The sequence below is a fragment of the Mytilus galloprovincialis genome, chromosome 3, assembly GCF_965363235.1.
Source record: "Mytilus galloprovincialis chromosome 3, xbMytGall1.hap1.1, whole genome shotgun sequence".
Taxonomy (NCBI): domain Eukaryota; kingdom Metazoa; phylum Mollusca; class Bivalvia; order Mytilida; family Mytilidae; genus Mytilus; species Mytilus galloprovincialis.
In genome coordinates, this window is record NC_134840.1 from 90909073 (window position 1) to 90921329 (window position 12257).

The window sequence follows — 12257 nt, forward strand, 5'->3', positions numbered from 1 at the left end:
AAAATACATCTAGGGAATAACATAATGCCATCTACAGTAGACCTATGTATATACCATACATTAGGCTCTAAACAGCAAAGAGTATGGAAAATGTGTTGAATACTTGAATAGGGCACACCAATGAACTGACATCCACACATAACGTATTTACACAGCAAAATATATAAGAACAAACCACTAGTTAGATTTCAGATTTGGGCTAGGTATATTAAAACATGTAGCAGGTTAAACCAATTTATGGTTCCTTCTTTGAAATAACAAATGTACAAAGAAGAACATCCACTAAAACATCAGGTCAGAAATAATACAATGAACTAGAAGATAGAGATACAAATGTATTGAAGTCATGTCTCATGACATTGGCACTGGAATATCTGATACAGTATGGTGGAAGAATTTGCAGGTATCATAGTAGAAAGTGGTTCATATAAATAGTAATTACTTTCAAAATTTATGGTTTCCTATTAATTTACTTGCTTTATTAATAATGTGTGCAAATGGAGGGGGGGATACCAATGAGAATAGTAACCAAGTTACATTTATTATTTTCTTTATTTACAAAAAAAATCAATAAATATGGTACAAAAATGTATAAACATTTTTTATGTATATTTCCATCATTGTTGTTGTAGAATATATGGTATTCTTTAAAACATTGTCCAGAACTTATTTCACATTTGTAAGAAAAATCTAGACGACAAAGAAAAAATAGTCATAGATATTACAGCAAAATGTCTTTTCTTTCTTGAAGTGCAATCAAATGCAAGCTTGACTGACAGTCCTGATGTAAAATGATGTCTTCGTTTCTTATTAACATACGTTTAATACAGTCACACCAAGAATCTGCACTATGTAAAGAAAGTAATACTACTGCAACAAACTCTAACTTTTTTAGATAATGAATTTCAATGAACATGTACCAAATTTCCTCATTCATTATGTCACACGAAAATTAATGTTATGTATCTCTTGTTTTGTAACTATGCTGCTGTATATGGGTTTTTAGTGCAGGTATTGTCTTTATCTCTTTCTTACAAACATGACATCTAAAACAAAAAGAATACATTCTTAAGTATACATATCATGTGCAAATTAAAAAGAAGGTAAATAATGGTGTCACGAAAATTAATGTTATGTATCTCTTGTTTTGTAACTATGCTGCTGTATATGGGTTTTTAGTGCAGGTATTGTCTTTATCTCTTTCTTACAAACATGACATCTAAAACAAAAAGAATACATTCTTAAGTATACATATCATGTGCAAATTAAAAAGAAGGTAAATAATGGTGTCAGAAACTTTTACTTTAGATGTTTTTTATGTTTGATTTTCCCACAGACTATCCATCATGGAATATAATGGAATTTAATGTGATTATCCTTCATACAAGTGAGAAGTTTAGCTACCTATAAAACACGGTTTAATCCACTATTTTCTACATAGGAAAACGCCTGTATCAAGTCAGGAGTATAACAGTTGTTTTCCATTTGTTTGATGTGTTTGAGCTTTTGGTTTTGCCATTTGATAAGGGACTTTCCTTTTTAATTTTCCTTGGAGTTTGGTATTTTTGTTATTTTATTTTTTTAAATGAATGTCAGACAATAGGAACTTGTTTAATCGCAATCATGCATACACATTTCTAATACATAAATCATGTTTGTTGGATATAAAAATAGAATAATAAATATTCAATGTTATGTTGAAATTCAGTATAATTTCTCTAACAAAAGCATTTAATATTCCCATGAAAAATAAAAAAATGTAGATCATATCTATGTCTTATTTTATAATTAAACCAATGATCATTATTCTAAGCTGCGCTACAAAATATACCTCATTTAATAATTAATCTTTATAAAATGCTTGATACTGTTAAGCACATCTTACCTGAGATCAGATTTTAATAGAGATGTAAAGTGGGAGGATTCATGTTCTACCTTTCCAATCTTCTCTAGAGTTTTTATTATATCTACAATGAGAACTCAATATGTAATGCTGCTGATTTTTTTCCCTGCAGAATCTGCAGAAATTATCCATATGTGACTGTATACAAAATGAACTGCAATTATCTTTTTAAAGCTTATACTTCATATATGCCTTAATTAAGGAAATATTTACATAAACATGATTAATAATACAAACAACTTTGTTATTTGCATGAAAACAGTGCACCATATTCTGAATAGATAAAAAGTTACCTTTTGAATCTACAAAATATTCTGTAGTAAAAGAGTTCCAATGTTTCTTATTCTTCAGGCAAGGGCTATCGAAATCTTGACTTATCACATGTAGATGTAAATGGCTGGAAAAAATATAAATACTTCAAAGAAAAGAAATTCCCTGTATTTCAATCTTTAATGGGTTATGTATTTGACAATAAAATCTCATTAAAATCTGACTAGGGGAGTGTAGCGTATCAGAACATCCAATTTTAATGAGATTGTATATGACAATTAAATGATAATTATTTTTTGTCTGTGATTTTTTTGCTTTCATTCAAAATGTTCAAATAGATGGGAGAAACCAAAGCAACAATCAAATCTCATAAATGAAAGAGAAACAGACAAAGGTTATAGGTTTGTTCTTAACTGACCCACATTGTCAATTGTAAAAAAAAAATGTAAGTCACAATTTAAGGCAGACTTACTTTTACTGTATCTGTGGTATCCTTTATTTCAATTTGATTGTGTAAATAGTTTTATTAAAGGTTATATTAATCATTTAACAAGAGTGCACACGCTGAAATGTCTCGCCTTCTATACTAATCATTGATATTATGTTGATAGTCCTAAGTATAAAGCTAAGCTTTATTACAACTGTCACATAAACTTAACATTAACCAAGATAACTAAACAAAGACCAATGAACCTTGAAAAAGAGGTACAGGTCAGATGAACCATGCCAGGCAGACAGGTACAGCTAACAATGCTTCTATACAACATATATAGTTGACACATTACTTATAGTTTAAGAAAAATAGACCAAAACACAAAAACTTAACACTGTGCAATGAACCGTGAAAATGAGGTCACGGTTAAATAAAACCTGCTCGACTGACATAAAGATCATAAAATATTTCCATACACCAAATATAGTTGACCTATGGCATATAGCATTAGATAAAAAGACCAAAACTCAAAAACTTAACTTTGACCACTGAACCATGAAAATGAGGTAAAGGTCACATGACATCTGCCCGCTAGACATGTACACTTAACAATCATTCCATACAACAAATATAGTAGACCTATTGCATATGGTATGAGAAAAACAGACCAAAACACAAAAATTTAACTATAACCACTGAACCATGAAAATGAGGTCAAGGTCAGATGACACCTGCCAGTTGGACATGTACATCTTACAGTCCTTCCATACACCGAATATACTAGCCCTATTGCTTATAGTATCTGAGATATTGACTTGACCACCAAGACTTAACCTTGTTCACTGATCCATGAAATGAGGTCGAGGTTAAGTGAAAACTGTCTGACAGACACGAGGACCTTGCAAGGTACGCACATATCAAATATAGTTATCCTATTACATGTACTTATAATAAGAGAGAATTCAACATTACAAAAAATTTGAACTTTTTTTTCAAGTGGTCTGACACTGAACCATGAAAATGAGGTCAAGGACATTGGACATGTGACTGATGGAAACTTCATAACATGAAGCATCTATATACAAAGTATGAAGCATCCAGGTCTTCCACCTTCTAAAATATAAAGCTTTTAAGAAGTGAGATAACGCTGCCGCCGTAGCCGCCGCCGTATCACTATCCCTATGTCAAGCTTTCTGCAACAAAAGTTGCAGGCTCGACAATAATGTGCATACCTCAACAAAACAATTTGCCAGTAAAATTTTCAAAATATATCTGTACAGGCATTGATTCTATTGATGATAATGCAGTCCTTACTACAGGTGAATATACAAAGGTTTTTTTTTTATCCAAGATGCTCTATTTTTAATGAATGGAGGCAAAAATTATGCACAAATGTTTCAATGCAGTTAGTTGACAATTGGTCTTTATTTATAATTGTTTGTACATCATTGGATTTTTTTTTTTTTTTTTTAAATAGTTCTAAATTAAACTTTACCTTTAAAATCAACAGCATTATATTTATGCATACCTCATACTGGGTATACTATGATATCCATATCTAAACTGTCTTTTTGCATCAGAACTGAAATTTTAAAACACAATGTAAAAACACAATACATATGCCTGTATGCATTCACAATTAACATGATAAAGATTAAAAAGCCTGCTTTCCAATTATCTCAGTACTGTTTTTTTTTTCTTTTCAGTTTTAGATTTTTTTTGGAGAGAAAAAATCTTAGGTTTGAAGACTATGAACAGTTTCGATACATTACATGTACAAGTTTTCTAGAAAAAGCAAGCTTTAATCTACCTTAGCTGTAACGTTAGAACTTGCATGGACATAACCACTTATTTTACAAAGTCATAAAGATTGTCAGTTCACATTGACTATGATCACCATGATCACATGATCATTTATTACATGCTTTGTGTACATTATTTGTAGGAAAGGAAATTAAACACATTGCTGAGCTTGAGTTGTAAAAATAAACATCTGCACAACTAACCAGAAGAATACCTAGATACAAAATATTAATATGTGAAATCTTGACATTACTTTTCAAAAGATACATGTCCTAAACCAAACAAATACCTTTTTGCTAATTCTCTTCCTTTCTCTTCCATATATTTTAATAAATCAATATCTTCTTTCTTTAGACTTTTTAAATTAGGAATGTTCTTTTTTGGCATAATAAGGAAATGATACTTTGCCTGTGAATGAATTGAGATAAAATAAGAATTACTGCTACATTTGTAATGCATTTTTAATTTTCCAACCATATCATCGACCCATAAAAATCATTGACATGGTGGATAATTATCTCATTAGAAATCCCACCAGATCACCTTATTAAACCATTTATAATATTTTTACTTCGCCACACTCTTTATGTCCATTCATTTGTACGTTGTGACCTAAATTAAATGATTGCCCCTTCCTAGTATTTTCAACAAAATACAGAGTCAAAAATGTTCCACAGACAGGAAGGCTCAGATGTCTGGAGATAAACCAGATTATATCTTACATTTTATAGTAATTTCATTATAAGAGATCAAAATTTTTCGGACTAGTACATACAAATAATGTCAATAGACAGAAAATAGTTTTCTCAGGTAACTGTTTTCACAATCTGTTACAATATTTTCTTTTAATATTGTAATTTGTTCGTTCGGTATCCCGCTATGAACATTTTTTTCTTATTTTTTTCAGTAGACTTAGCTTTAATTTTTTGCTACCATGTATTGTTAAGCTTGGTTACTCATAATTGTTTTTCAGTCACTCAATGTACAATGTTGTTCCATACTAAAGCTCCTGACCCTGTTTGTTTAAATTCAAATTCCAACAGCATCACAATCACGTGATGCATTGAAAAGTTCTACCCAATCAAATTGCTCTATTGTCAATACGTTGATTTTTTCAGTCTAAGGCAATTATATTATTTGTTTATGAGATATTGCTTTGAAATAGTTTGCAATAATTTGGGAGTTTATTCAACAGGAAACCTCATTTTTAGTCATGAGATTTGACATCAATGGAATTTTGTATGAATATTTACTATTTACCTATGGTCATGATGGTCAGAATATTGATCTTTTTATATTAAATCAATTATTTTTCATAATGTAAATCGGTTTTTATTAACCTACTCTATATTCCTGAACAAAATTATGGCATGAACATCGTTTTTTCATATAGCAATGTATAGTTTTCCTTTCGTTTTGGATGGGTTTTTTGGGGGAAATCGCGTAAGACATTAGGTGCTTGTCATTTTGAAATTCATAAAAATACTACGGTATTTGCTTGACCTATTTTGTCTGCCACAAGATTGATGATGCTTAATGTAATGTACACAAAGCAATGGAGGCTGGAAGAGGGATTTTGTGAAGTTCTGAAATGTTTTAGTGATTTGGAGGTGGGATTTTGTGAAGTTCTGAAATGTTTTTAGGCATTTGGAAGTGGGATTTTGGGAAGTTCTGAAATTTTTTAAGGCATTCAGAAGTCAGGTTTGAAACGGCCATTAGAAAATTTGCATTTTTAGCAATAATTTAGAATAACAATGAAAACATATCTTTAGAATTGTTTTTTAATTCAAAAGAGTAGAAAACCAGGTGCTACGCAGGGCGCAGCTTTATACAACCCCAGTGGTTGAATCCTGAATAGTTGGGGCAAATTTGGTCACAATATTCAAGCTTGAATCTGTCTGAATTTGGATTGTGACCAAATTTTTGACATAATATAGGTTTTTGTCACAAAATTAATGTGGTCAAAGATCTAACAAATCTATTGCACAATACTGTGCAATTAAGGATTTCTTCTTGAAACTTCTTTGAAAAAAAAGGAAGCCCTTCAAACAATGGTAAACAAAAAATCCCCCCCCCCCCCAACTTTTTGAACCCCCCTTGGAGCAATAACCCTTAAACTCAATCCCAAGCTTTCCATTGAAGTATTGAAACTTGTAGTACAATTTCAGAGAGGTCAATACACTTAAACACAAGTTATTGTCATGATTGTTTGGAAACTAGAAACATGCTTCTTTTTGGCCCCTAATTCCTACATATTTAGGGCAATTAACCCAAAACTTAATCCCAGCCTCCCCTTTGTTATATGGTACAGTACACACTGTGACATGGTCTGAAAAATCATCAGCATCTTGTATGCCTGGCATTAAATGCTGGGCTTTTATTGGGGGTCATAAATCACTGGCTGATGGTCAGACTACCTGCTGGGATAATTAAAGGTGATCAACCAGGTGTTTAACAGGTAGAAGGTTTCATGTCTTGATTACATAATATTTAGATGTACAGGTAAATTTTACCTGTGTTTGTCTTTGCATTATTAAGAAAAATACAACTTTTATTATGCTTTTCTGTTATTTTGTCTGTCAGAATAAAACATTAAAGAATATATTTTTTTTATATTCTTCACCTGCTGTATCTTAAAGAATTAATTTTAAATCTAATATTTGTTCAAATATTAATAAAACTAAATTTTAAATGTAATATATATTCATAACCATCTTCCTATTAATTTGATTAATATTTATTGAAAAGATTTTTTTTTTAAGGAAATCAGTAAATAAAAAAAAATAATGGTATTTTTTTATTTTATGTCTCTTGTTCGTTCTAAAACGATTTGTTATTTTAAAGGATTTTGGTTTTATATATAACAGAATATGTTTTGAATTGGTACATGAACATTGTATGTGTGTAATTCCTTTTTTTTAATCTTGTAACCTTGTCTGATTTTATAGGTTAAAGCTCTCCCTTTTTTCTTTAGTTATTTGTAGCATTCTTGGTATTTTTTAGTCTTCTTTTTGATGTTTCACCAGTAAATAAAATATTTGTTAAATATTTATTTTCTTTTAATCTTGTAAGGGTATACATCTTTAATTAAAGATCAGCTTGTCATGTTTTGTTTAGTATGAAAACATTTAACAATGTCCTACATGTAATTTAAACTTTTGATCTCATTGATTGATTCTGATAAGTAAGCTTTGATGTTTTTATTGATTAAATATAATATTTATTATTAATAATCAATTGCCAATAAATCCCTTGATCCTCCTAGATCTGCATTTTTTTGTTCTTAATCACGTTAATTAATTGAATAAATAAAACAAAAAACAAGATTATTTAAAAATGCTTGTCAACACAATTATCCTTTATTTCTTTGATTTTTAACTGATTTGAGAAAAAGAACAAAACTCATCTTTTATCAATTAATTTTTAAGAGCAGAAATAAATTCACTGGAAAGTTGTTTTGGAAATGAGTTTAATATATATTTTTCTTTAAAGAAACATACTTTAATATTAAAAAAATATTATTTCCCATTAGTTTCATACATGTATTTGTGATAGACATTGCGGAGACATGCATGATAATTGTCAAGTATGTTTATTAAAAGTGACACCGGCATGTTTATTGAAAGGAAATACATGCCTACCTCCATATGGTTGTAAATATTAAAGTTATATGATTAAAATATATCCTACATGTATATATAAAGATTTGTAAATAAAGATTATTTATTCAGTATTGTAAATGCACATTGAGAGAAAACATCGTTTACGATAATGCCGAAATCTAAACTTAGTCACTGCCATAGACTAGAAATAGTATCTCTATTCCGTCAGAATTGGAAAGTCAGCGCGATAGTCCGGTATTTAGGAGATCAACATGGTATAAACGTTGACTGGTGTACTGTTAAAAAGGTTATACTAAAGTACAAATCAGGAGATCTTTTTGCTGAATCAATGTCAACCGACAGCTTTATCAAATTTAGAAAAGTTTCTGATTCCGATATTTTAACAGTCAAAACCGCTCTTTCTGAAAATTGTACCATGACTGCAACAGACATTCAGCGCCAACTCCAAGAAACCGGGACTTCCTTATCAAAGACCACAGTACATAGAGTAATCAAGGAAGCTGGCTATACTGCAAGTGCACCTCGTTATTGTCAAATGATCCGCGAAGTCAACAAAGTCAAACGCGTAGATTTCTGTAAACAGCTTGTGTTAGATAATGACAATTTTAATGACATTGTATTCACCGACGAATGCACAGTGCAACTTCATGATAACAAAGTTGTTGTTTATCGTTTAAGAAATGAATCTGCTACACCAATTCCACAACCGAAGCATCCATTAAAAGTGCATGTATGGGGAGGTATTAGTCGTAGGGGAACCACACGTCTTCTGATTTTCGACGGGATTCTTAAGTCCGATTTTTTCGTTGAAAACATTTTAGAAAAGACTCTTCTGCCTTTTATAAAATCTGTTTATCCAGATGGTCACCGTTTTCAACAAGACAACGACCCAAAACATCGCTCCAAGCTTGCCAAAAGTTTCATGATCGACAATGGCATTCAGTGGTGGGATTGCTGGCCCTCCGAATCTCCCGATATCAACCCAATTGAAATGGTATGGAATATGCTGAAACGCAGACTTGCTTAAAAAACCCTTAAAACTAAAGATGACCTTCAGACAGCTCTACAAGAGTTTTGGACCAGAGATCTTACTATTGAGTACTGCAACCGCTTTATTGACCATTTATATAAAGTTGTCCCAGTAGTAATAGCATTAGAAGGACGTGCAACAGCCGATGTACCTCGCAAAATATTTCCTGAAAGGTCTTATGGTAAATCGATAAGTTACTTCAAAACCAAGTTAGATGACCCCAGTTTCACCAAGAAGATCGAACACCTCCTACCACACTAAGAAAACCAAGTCAAGAACTACGAGAGATGCAGCAGAAACTTTTTCATAACAGTCTTTTTCAAGGCTACACAAATCATTCAAAAAGATATCTTTAATTTGTTGTACACTCAAAGGGGGGCTTCAAAGAGTTTTACTAATTATACCCATTGCCTTATCAAGTAGTGAACCTTTACTGTTTGTGACTGATTTCTAAAACGTATAGATTTTTTTATCCTACATATTCTTGTTCTTCAAGAACAAAAGAAAATATCGAATTTTTTTGTAAACACATATTTACGCTATTCAGTAAGTTTTATATTATAATTGAGAAAATTTGCTGCCTTCTATTTTACCTAGAAAAAATCTCGTAAATAGTTTTTTTTGCTGCAAACTATTTTATTGAGAAAAAAAATCTCGATTTTTTAATTTTTTTTATCTTAGAATTTTAAGCCAGTTGAATATGACGTTGTGTTTTTTTTTTTACAAAGAATACACACTGGACATAGTTACATGCTAGGCTAATAATATCTTTTATAATTTTATCAATCGTAACTACTCTCGCTATACAGTACTATAATTATTTCTTCGTGCAAACAGAAAGCCGGCCGAGTAGTTCCGATTGATGATTTTATCCATGAAATTGAACAGGAAACCCCTAAAGTTTTAAACACATGTACACACGTGATATTATCGTGTCAACCTTGACCCCGCTTTCACCAGCAATGCATTTAAATGTTCGATCAATCCAAACATTTTATTACAATAAAAATAACCATCGTATCTTACAGACGAAAAACTAGTTTTCAATAATAGACGTTTCAACAGCTGTTTCATTCGGGTATTTCTTGTTACAGTAATATTTCACGTTTTGAGAATATATAAGAGGGGGGATAGGACCTTTATCGGGACTCCAGGATCGGGTGTTTTTAAGCTTGGGATTTCAAGAGTAACACTTTCGGGTTCCGGAAATTCTTTTTCGAATTAGGGGACCTCGGGATTTCGTGATTTTAAGTCCGGGATTTCGGGATTTTGTTTTTTTAAGCCCGGCATTTGGGATCAGGACCCCTTCTTACCCTCCCTCACATGACGTTTTCAAATATGAATAAAGATAGGAAACTCATGTCTTTTTAAAAGAAAACTAATCTACGAAATTACTAGAACATATAACTCGCGACGAAATGTAGAAGTAATGAGAAAAGAACGCAAAGGAAAAGATATTTTAATTTATATTCGAATCGTAAAAAAAAACTGAGAAGATAAATAAGAGAACAATAATGTGTAGAATGTTTCTTCCTCAGACAGACCTGAAAAAAAAACCATATTTAAAAATTCTTTTATTGGTAAATTAAATAATTAGAAATGAAACAATCTGAAAACCGTTCATGCCTTTTAAATGTCTATTATGTAATTATCGATTTTACCTGTTACATCATCATAACTAATTACATAATATTAAGTAGCATGTGCGGCCGACCATGCACGCTTGGCTGATTTTATTGCACCTATTATCAGCTGATGATTTGATTGACAACAGGTAATCAATCATCGACATTTAAGTCGCTGATGCTGAGCCTTTTTAAAACCTGCGACATTTTTCAGACCATGTCACGGAATGTACTGTACATTGTGGTACAATTTCAGAGAGATCCATACAATTACACATAAGTTATTGTCTTGAAACTAGAAAAAAGCTTGTTTTGACCCCTTTTTTGACCTTTATTCCTAAACTTTGGCTCCATAACCCCTAAAATGAATCCAAACCTTCTACTTGTGGTTTTTTAAACATTGCGTTATGATTTCAGAGCAATTGAAATACTTCTACACAAGTTATTATCCTGAAACTAGAAAAATGCTTGTTTTAGGCCCCTTTTGGGCCCCTAATTTCTAATTGGTTGGGACCATCATCCCCAAAATCAATCCCAACCTTCCTTTTGTGGTATTGAACCTTCTGAAAAAATTTCATGAAGATCTATTCACTTAAACTAAAGTTATTATCCGGAAATCAATGTGTCTTCGGACGCCGACGATGCAGACGACGACATCATACCATTTATATATGATCCCAAAATTTTTTTGGGGTCGTATAAAAACATATTCTGCACTAATTTTTTACGCTGGTAGTAGCGTAGTGACGTCAATGCATAGTTTACCCGTGTGATAAGTTCAAACACAAATACCGAACGAACCAACAAGATGATTGATTTTAGACTATGGTAGGATATATGAAACAATTATGGCCCATTGAGTCGGTAATTATCAGAAATTGTTAACCAAAGTAAGGGTTATTACCATGGGTATAATGCCCTTGTGGAATTACTCTTAATGAGGTTAACAATTTCTATATACACCTCTTCAGCGGCCAATAACGCTTTATTATGCATTAAGTGATATACAGTGGCCTTCTTTTACTTTAGGGGTCCCGACATGTTTAGATTTTACTTTAGGGGTCCTGGTTCATTAAGTATGTTTGCAAAAAAAAATAAAAAAAATTAGTTCCCTTCTTTTTTTAAGTGCATTTAATTTTTCATCCTCACATTATTTATTTGAATTTTGTATGCAGATATTGAGTCAAACTTTAAAAAAACACACCACTTTCTTCTTTTTTTGTAATACAAAATTTGGGACGCCTTAAGTAAAAGAGTGCCATAATGCCTTCTTTTACTTTGGAGTCCCACAACCTATATAAAGACCCCTAATGTAAAAAAAATTTAAAAAATTGTACTTTTGGATATTTATCTTTGATGACAGTTATTTGTTCGTCCGAAAATACTTGGAGATCGGGGTCATTCATGGAAGTGAGTAGCCCTCCTTGCCAAAAATTATTTGGTTTCTTTGATTTAACGTCATTATCTGAGTCGTTTTTTCTTTTCAATCCACCTGTAGCCATGTTGTGAGAATTGCCAACATTCCAATGATAGATGAATTCTGATTCGATGGTATTTTCAGAACATCCAA

General features: G+C 31.6%; 1 protein-coding gene across 1 annotated transcript; it reads right to left on the reverse strand.

Moving 5' to 3' along the window:
- Nucleotides 1–1117: 1117 nt before the first annotated feature.
- Nucleotides 1118–12211, reverse strand: LOC143069354 (aprataxin-like). The gene is made up of 6 exons (XM_076243941.1): nucleotides 12025–12211; nucleotides 4699–4817; nucleotides 4135–4188; nucleotides 2197–2300; nucleotides 1886–1967; nucleotides 1118–1219 (listed from the first exon to the last, which is right to left on the reverse strand). Exons 1-6 carry the CDS (start codon nucleotides 12187–12189, stop codon nucleotides 1132–1134), a joined length of 612 nt encoding a protein of 203 aa, XP_076100056.1. The 5' UTR covers nucleotides 12190–12211; the 3' UTR covers nucleotides 1118–1131.
- Between the last annotated feature and the right edge of the window lie 46 nt (nucleotides 12212–12257).

Coding starts and splice junctions, on each gene's coding strand:
- LOC143069354 (XM_076243941.1), bottom strand. CDS start 12,189: ATGGCTACAGGTGGATTGAAAAGAAAAAACGACTCAGATAATGACGTT. Junction 4,818..12,024: donor TCAAAGATAAATATCCAAAA/GTACAATTTTTT, acceptor ATTCATTCACAG/GCAAAGTATCATTTCCTTAT. Junction 1,220..1,885: donor CTATTAAAATCTGATCTCAG/GTAAGATGTGCT, acceptor TTTTTGTTTTAG/ATGTCATGTTTGTAAGAAAG.